Here is an 8,438-nt window from a genome sequence, read left to right as displayed (position 1 = left end):
CCGCCTACAGGGCCACTGAAAGATTTTCCTGGAGAAAACTGTCTCCTACAGCAATTCTCCTTCCTCAAGATTGGGCCAACTTTCTTAGTGACCAAAAAACTGCCGTCTGTGGGGTTTACAAACATACGTGCACGTCTGCTTTTCCCAAACTAAAGGTTTGAATCAAGGATTTAGTTGTTTTTCTCCCATTCTGCCTCATGCGTGAAGAATGCTATTTGTTTTAAACCTGTTGATACGGTTATTTGGAATTGCATTGAATCTAGAGATCGTTTGGAAATGGCATCTTTACAAAATTCAGTTTTCCAATCTATGAACCATTATTTTAGTTCTACTTTCAGGGAGGTTTTTACAATTTTTACCTTGAAGTTCCTGACATCTTTTATTAATTTCTAGGTGCTTCATATTATTTGTAACAGCTTTTTGAGAAACTTAATTTACCTATCTTTGCGTACGTCTTAAGGTTTCCATACCCCCTCCCCACAGATGTTTATAGGGTACAGCGAAGGGGAGCCTGAGGTTCCCTGGGCCTCCAGGAACAACATTTCGTCACCAACATAGCTGATCTACATTCTGTTTTCTAACTGCATTTTATTTGCTCTGCCACCAGCCAATCAAACTAGAGATTATTGTTCTCCAGCCGGGGTGGGGGAGATTAAGTTTGAAATCCGGGAGTCAGAGTCGACCCCAACCTCGGACCCCGCCCCGTCCGCTCATCCTGCGCCAAGTCCGGAAGTGGCCGTTGTCTCCGCCCCCGAGCGTCCGGAAGTGAGTGCGGTCCCCGCCCCCGCGAGTGCGGAAGTGAGTGTCGCTCGTGCCCTCAGTTCGCTGGGTGGGTTTCCGGGTCCCTTGGTCGCGGCGCTGGCGCGGACTTCCACTCGGTAAGCGCCTTCGGCCCGGGGCCGCCCTCCCGTGTGGCCGGGGAGGCGGGGGGGGCTGGGGGGGCGGGGCGGGTGGTGCGGGGGTGTCTCTCTGGTGTTCCCGCCTTTCAGGCACGGAAGTTTCGGGGAGACCGGGGCGTGGGGGCGCCCTCGATTCGCGCGGGCGCCGCGGCGGGACGGCGGTGCGCCCGAGGGGACGAGGAGCGTGTTGGTTGACGGAGGGGTGGCGGCCCCGGGGATACAGGGAGGAGTGAGTTCCGAGTCTGCCGGGCCTGCCCCGCCTCCAGTGGCCGGGGCGGAGAACCCTCCTTGCCGAGCCGGCCAGCGCAGGGCGGGAGGAGGGACGGTGTGCGCTTGTGTGTTTCGGGGCCGCCGCCAGGCTGTTGCCACCCGCTTCGCTTCTCAACATTGAGCGACCCGGACTAGCGTTTTGTATCTGTTGGTCTCATTTAACGGTTTAACAGACAAGCCTACAGTGTTAGGTGGGAGGCGCTCGCCTCTTGTTTTGAAGGCTTTTGGCCCAGGGCTGCTCTTGTGGCAAGTGTGTCACTTGCTGAGTCCTGAGCCTCAGAAGACTTGAGATCTCTGCTCTCATGGAGCTTAGACTTGGGGGAGGCAGTTGGTGAGGAAACAGATGTAGTTATTGAAGTAAACGTTGAACGGTGTGTGCGCGTGTGTGCGTGCGTGTGTCAGCGTGAGGGGGGTCCGTGTGGAGCGGGGGGTCCGTGTGGAGCGGTGTCAGATAGGGCAAGTCGGGGGAGAGAGGGTTCAGCCCTGCAGAGATCCAGAATTGGCTTGCATGATTTTAGCAAATAATGTTGAGATAAAGCCAGCACCATCTAGCTGATTCCGACTCATAGCGATTCTATAGGACAGAGTAGAACTGCCCCATAGAGTTTCCAAGGAGCGCCTGATGGATTCGAACTGCTGACCCTTTGGTCAGCAGCCGTAGCACTTAACCACTATGCCACCAGGGTTTCCATGAGATAGAATCTGCCATTAACATCAGAAATTTGATTTTACTTTATGGGGAAGTGATCTGAACAACTATCCAGAACTTGGTCTCTGGAGGCAGAATTTTGAGTAGTAGTTGTAGCTCTCAGAGCCTGGTGGTGCAGTGGTTAAGAGCTTGGCAGCTCGCCAGAAGGTCAGCAATTCACATCCACCAGCTGCTGCTCCTTGGAAATCCTATGGGCCAGTTTTACTCTGTCCTATAGGGTTGCTGAGTCAGAATTGACTTGACGGGGCGGGTTTGGTTTTGGTTGTAGCCCTCAGCCAAGCTCTCCGTCTGTGGAAGCCCTTATCCTGTCTCGCTTATTCAGCTGCTGCTTCTGAGTCTTCTGCTGTGTGCAGTCTGCTGTCTTAGCAGCTGGAGGAGAGGGAAGATAAAGTTGAAATTTTCAGGCCGTGCCAGTGGACTCAAACCATGACGAGGGTTTTAAGAACATAACATTTTTCTTTTATAAAACAAAACACAAATTCTTTTTCCTTTCCTTTTGGCTTCCTCTTTTGGTGGAGGCCAGCACGGGGCTAACAGGGGTCCTGATAGGTGGTGTGCCAGAAACCTGAAGACTGCAGGGGGCTCCTGGTTTCTAGGACGTTGAGGTCTCCTGGGAGGATGGGGGAGGTGCTGAGCCAGGGCAGCCATAAGGGGAAGGTCGCTCCAGTGGGGTGAAGGGACTCCACGTAGCTGCTTTGGCTGGCTGGTTTTGTGCCCTTGGGGCCTTGGCTGGTCGGCCCACTCCTGAGAAGGAGGTGGGTGCTTGTCTTTGGTCATTGGGTTCAAGGGCTCCACCTATCTGTGTCTGTTCTTACCTAGTCCTCCAGTATCCTGTTGACAGTGGTGCCAGAACATTCCGGGATGTACATGCAGGTGGAGGTGCATACAAGCTCCCACCTCCACCTGAAGAGGGCTCCGGGCATCAGGTCCTGGTCGCTTCTGGTTGGTAAGGATTTCAGTGTTCCTCCACACAACAAGCATGTGATCTTTAAAAAGTGTGCAAGTGAATCAGTTCTCCTTTGTGCTGCTGCTTCCGATCACAGCGATTGGTTGGTTTGTTTGTATTCTTCTCAGATTTTATCTTTTATATGTGTTTTTACAGATAAAGGTTGTCTAGTTTGTTCTTTTTTACCACTAACATCCTTTTCTTAATGCTTCTTGTGTTTTTCTGAGATCACAGTGTTTTTCCTTCATGCTTGCTCAAACACACTTGGCCACGGGTACTTTGATTCATGCCACCGGGTCCTTTTTGGTTTTGTCAATTTTAATGATTGTGATTCAGATTTTGCTTACAGGTATAATTCAAAGGCTGGTTATCAAAAACTGAATAAACAATATTTATTGAAGGTTTCCAAAACCAACCAAACCCACTGTCGTTGAGTGGACTCTGACTCATAGAGGCCCTGTAGGAGAGAACAGAACTGCCCCACAGGGTTTCCAAGGCTATAAATCTTTGTGGAAGCAGACTGCCAACAGAGCGCTTTAATCACTGTGCCACCAGGGCTCCTTATTGAAGCCTAACGTTGTGGGTGCTGAGGTGTAGCAAACAGGTCACAGTCCCCACACTCGTGGAGCTCATGTGTGTCCTCGTCCTGGGTAATGAGACATGGGGGGGGCGGCTCTTACCCATAGTCAGCTTATGAGTTCCTTTAGGCTCCTGGCCCTCATCCTTGTCCCCCAGGAAGATCTTGTTGGCGGGGTTGGAGGAGCCGTAGGGAGAGGTGCCATCTGTGCTCAGCATGTGGCTCCCCCACGTGCTCCCTCATGTGCCGAGCCGTGACTCCTTGGGGGAGACATCCATGCATTCTAAGGGTGAGCTGTGTCAGGCTCCCCTTACCCTCGTTTCCATAACCTCTGAGCCTGCATAGACAAGCATCTGTGAGTGGTGGACCCCACGTTCATGGGAAGACTTATTGGCTGTCCTTTCTCAGCCCCTGCTGCTTTCCTCCTGTCCTGTCCCCTGGCCTGGCCCCCCAGCCGTCTCTGGCCATGGGAAGGGCCTGGTTGCTGGGGCGACGCTCCCAGGGCATAAGGCTCTTGTTTTTGTCTTTGCAGGAATCCTGTCCATCGGCCTGGCCGCTGCCTACTACAGTGGAGGTAAATGCCTCACTCCTTGCCTGGCAATGCCCACAGTGCCCGGGACAGGGAGAGGAGGGAAACCCACTTCCTGTGGCTGCACTTGGTGGGACACCTGCTTCACCTGCAGCTCCCCTCCCTAACGTGCCTGGCTCGCGGCTGCCTTCTCACCTCTTATGTGGCGTAAAACGCTTTTTACTGTTTGCCTAAGGTCCTATCGTGGAATGAAGACTGGTCAGGTCATTCTCCCAAGAGTGCTCCCACATTGTCCACCGTTGCGAGTCCTGCCATGAGGGCCAGAGCTGGGCGTGGTGGTCCCGAGCGATAGAGACAGGGCCAGAGGCATGGGGTGGCAGGCCCTGGGCTGGGGGTCCTTGCAGGCTTGGGCAGTCAGCTGGCTGGATGCTGCTCCCACCTCTGCTGCCTGGTGTCTGGGGCGGGTGCTGGGCAGGTGGCCCGGGTCAGGCCCTTGGCCCTTGTTGCTTTGCGTGGTCTTGTCTACTGACCAGCAATGTGTCTGCTCTGCAGATAGTCTGGGTTGGCAGCTCTTCTACGTCACAGGCTGCCTGTTTGTGGCGGTACAGAACTTGGAGGACTGGGAGGTAAGGACCAGAGTGGGCAGGGCAGGCGACAAGGGGCCTGGAGGCAGGAGGTGCCTCCTGGGCTTGGCTGTGACCCTACTGCAGGAGAATCAGAGCTCCCTGTGACATAAGGCACCTCATTCACCCCACCCCCAGTGCTTGTCCCAGCCTAGTCGTTTCTGCGTGGCCTGACCTGGCCCTGCGGTGACCTACTGTACCTCTTTTTGGCATTGGACAGCTTTTGGGAGCTTCTCAGGGGCCATGACTGTCCTGGGCAGAGGACCCTCCCTGAGCCGTTTTCTCCCAGAAGCCCCTGTGACTGCCTTTACCCCTGGGTGCCACCTCAGCACAGAGTGGAATAAGGAGCTAGTCTGCCATCCTCAGTGGTGCCCCCCCCACCCCCGCTCCTGTGTTCATCACAAGTCCTTGAAGCCTCCTGGCCCCAAGTACTGCTCTGACCTCCAACCTCTACGTCCTCGTTTCTTACCTTGGTGGCCATGCTGCCTGTCACGTCTCTCGATTGCAAAGAGGAGCTGGCAATAGCTTCAGCTGCCCCCTCCCTCTTTGACCAACGAGAGGACTCGGGCTTCAGGGGTGCAGGGGTCTGATGGGGGTGAGGCAGCAGGGGGACCAGACTCCCAAGCGTTCACTGTCACAGGTTGGGCAGTACGTGGTGGGCTGTGCTGGGCCACAGCTCCCCGTCTGTGCAGAGGCTCCCTGTAGGGTGTCTGTGTCGGTGAGACGTGGGGGGCCCACGGCAGGATCCATGCAGGGGGTTCTCCGTCCGGGCCAGTGTGTGTAGCCATGGTGGAGGGGGCAGTGTGGTCAGTGCACAGAGAGCCCGGCAGCCAGGCCGATGCCTTTTGGCCGGTTTTCCAGGAAGCCATCTTCAACAAGAGCACTGGGAAAGTCATTCTGAAGACGTTCAGCCTGTACAGGAAGCTGCTGACCTTTTCCAGGGTAGGCCATGAACAAGGTGAGGTATGGGGAAGGAGCAACTGTGCAGGGTCTGCTGCGTTTCTGTGCTGGGGCTGTGAGCTGTGTCCACATTGTTTTCACAGGGCGTGTATGGTTCCTTAAACCCCCCTTCAGTGCCGGGGCGTGTGGGGGTGGGCACTGAGCAGGCACTTGAGGGGAGCCCAATGCCCTTGACCTTTGGCTACACGTGGAGAGCCAGCCCAGCCGTGGGCCAGCAGGGGGTCCAGTAGACACTGCCCCTCAGGACCACACCCACCATTCTTTGGTGTTGGTGCTTGAGTTAATTCAGCGAAATACACAGACAAGCACCAGGGTGAGCTTTTAGATTCCTGGGGGTCTCTAGTGAGGGATCAGCCTGGAGCCCCTCGGTCACTCTCAGCCCCTTGCACAGCACCTCCCACTGGTGAGCTTCGAAGCTGACTCCTCAGAGACTCAGCCCACAGGGGACCAGGTCTTGGGGTCATCTGGAGTGTGGCCACGGGGGAGAGGAGTGCGGCCTGGCCTCGGTGCGAGTGGCTTTGCGGGGCCTGTGCTGAGTTTCCTGATGGCTGCCCAGGGCTGCAGGATCTTGGGGCCACCGAGGTACCTGAGTAGGGGTCTCCCTGCAGCTCCCATCAAAACTTGTGGGGCACGCCTTGCTTAGGGCCAGGAAGGCATTTCTCGTTAACTGGGGACAAACAAAAGGAAAGCATAGAGGGGACACCATGTGTCCAACTGATCCCTGACACGTTAGCTTCAACGCCCACACAGCAGATGAGTGTCTCAACGCAACCAGCAAACCTGCAGGTGTCATAGCTATCGTGACAGCAGTTCCACAGGCTGATCTGCCAACATGGTCAATGTCATGGTTCCCCTCACCCTGACTAGAGGGGACCAGTAGTCAGAGAGTCACTTGAAGTTCCAGGTTTACTCAGGACTCTGAGTGTGGGTCATTCATCACGTGTCATTTAAGATCAGGGTGCAGGCAGTGCCCGTGGAGGACACCCTTTGACGTAGTGTCACAGGGTAGGCAGGTGGGGGGTCAGCCACTGACTCGTACCTCGCAGTGGTGGTCCTGCTGAGTGACATCCGGGACGTGAATGTGGAAGAGGAGAAGGTCCGGTACTTCGGGAAGGGTTACGTGGTGGTGCTGCGATTTGCAACAGGTTTCTCACACCCCCTCACCCAGAGCGCGGTCATGGGCCACCGAAGGTAGGTGGGGGGGGTGGAGACATCAGGGTGTCCCCACATTGTGGTGGGGGGGGTAGTGGGACTAGGAGGGGAGAGGCCAGGCCCTGTCTCCATGCTGGTGGTGGGAAGGACGACATGGGGAGGGGCAAGAGGGTCCAGGGTGGGGGAGGGGTGTGGAATGGGGAGAGCTAAGGTGCCCCGGGGTGGCCTGTATATGAGGTGGGGACTGGAGGCTGGGTGGCATGGGGGGCAGAGGATGAGGGCAACTCACGGCCTGAGGTGACTCATTTTCTTCCCTCAACGGACTCACCCAGTGACGTGGAAGCTATTGCTAAGCTCATCACCAGCTTCCTGGAGCTGCACCGCCCAGAGAGCCCCAGGGACCTGTCTCAGAGCAGCGACAGTGATGTGGACGCGGGGGGCCGCAGTTGATGACCCAGGCCTCCACCGCGGCAACACTCCTCCCCATGCACCTGCATTGCCCAGCGCCAGCCCGTCTTGCTGTTTTCCTCTAACACACTCAGGGACCTTGTCTGCAGCCTCCCGAGAGGGGGACATCTGCATGGTGTGCTATGGAGGGGGGCTGCCCCTGGGGTGTCAGGGGGGTCTAGGATCAATCCTCCTCCCCTGGTGAAAACATCATCTCAGAAGCTCAAATCGGCAGTCAGTGGCGGGGCCTTGAGATGGTGCCTGGCTCCACAGATTGGACTTGGCCCCATGGCCGGGGGGCTTGAGCCTCTGCGGGCAGTGGGCAGCCAGGCTCTCTCCAGGGAACATCTGCAGCCAAGAGGCCACGTCACATGGGGAGTGGTGGTGGCAAGATTCCAGGTCTCTCAGTGGACATGGATGGCCTGCAGTGTGGCCTCAGAAATCCCAGCAGCACCCCCCCTCCCCGTGCAGTGCCCCTTTCCAGCTGGATGCTTGGCCCTCAGGAACCCCGGAAGGCCTGGCAGCTGGTGGGGCTGGGATGCAGGTGTGCTGGCATCAGGGCCACGGTGCAGCAGCACCCTACCAGTGCCATATGGAACCACAGGACCACGTGTGGGCTGTGAGCCTTGGAACCGTCCTACTCCACTCTCGGCCTAGGTCATTTTGCCTCTGTGGCCTTGAGCAGCGTTTGAGGCTTAAGAGCTGTGAAAACCCTGGTTTCCAGCTTGTCTTGAACAACGAGTCTGGGGTTTTTGCTCAGCTGCCCCTTGGCAGGGCTCTGGGGCTACGGGTGCCCCCCGTCCCAGCCCTGTGCTCACTCTGCTGGTTTTCTTACTTCTCTGAACTCAGGACCACACAAAGGCTGCCTCCCTCGTCCAGGGTGACATGCCTGCCCTGGTCAGAGAGCTGGGGCCTCCTGGTTGGCATTGGCCTCCCAAGGCCCCTGATCAGGTCCAAGGCTGTCCCAGGCCTCACACTTAGGGCCTTGGAAGGGTGAGGTTTTGCCCCATGGTTCTGAGGGGGCAGTGAGATGCTTCCTATCTTGGGGATTAGGTGTAGCTACTATGGGGAGAGGGTAGACCCCAGGGGTGCAGATCTAGCAGCTGGATGGCTCTGAGGAGCGGGAGGGAAGACCCCCCCTTCACCTTGGGTAACAACACCAACCAGCTTAGTTTGGGGACCGGGACGTTTAAACATGCCAAAGTTTTTTTTAAATGGTTAAGTTTTTTTTTTCCTAAAATAAAGTGTAAAATGCTGTGACCAGCCTCTGGTGTGTCCATCTGCGAAGGCTAAAGACATTCCAAAATAGGATGGCCCTGTCTCACC

General features: G+C 56.3%; 1 protein-coding gene across 3 annotated transcripts; it reads left to right on the top strand.

Moving 5' to 3' along the window:
• Nucleotides 1-619: 619 nt before the first annotated feature.
• Nucleotides 620-8,369, top strand: LOC126062176 (cytochrome b-245 chaperone 1). Of its 3 annotated transcripts, none has more exons than XM_049859375.1 (7): nucleotides 620-878; nucleotides 2,698-2,824; nucleotides 3,934-3,975; nucleotides 4,483-4,556; nucleotides 5,415-5,511; nucleotides 6,560-6,658; nucleotides 6,998-8,369. In XM_049859375.1, the coding sequence occupies exons 2-7, from the start codon at nucleotides 2,740-2,742 to the stop codon at nucleotides 7,315-7,317; spliced, it is 717 nt and encodes a 238-aa protein (XP_049715332.1). In that variant the 5' UTR covers nucleotides 620-878; nucleotides 2,698-2,739; the 3' UTR covers nucleotides 7,318-8,369. The 3 variants fall into 3 exon arrangements, with proteins under 3 accessions (XP_049715332.1, XP_049715333.1, XP_049715334.1); XM_049859377.1 differs by having other exon boundaries at nucleotides 628-878; nucleotides 6,560-6,704; nucleotides 6,998-7,115; XM_049859376.1 differs by lacking the exon at nucleotides 6,560-6,658.
• The last annotated feature ends 69 nt before the right edge of the window (nucleotides 8,370-8,438 follow it).

The sequence above is a fragment of the Elephas maximus genome, chromosome 19, assembly GCF_024166365.1.
Source record: "Elephas maximus indicus isolate mEleMax1 chromosome 19, mEleMax1 primary haplotype, whole genome shotgun sequence".
NCBI classification, from domain to species: domain Eukaryota; kingdom Metazoa; phylum Chordata; class Mammalia; order Proboscidea; family Elephantidae; genus Elephas; species Elephas maximus.
Note: the sequence above shows the minus strand (reverse complement) of the source record. Positions and strands in the feature narration are given on the sequence as shown.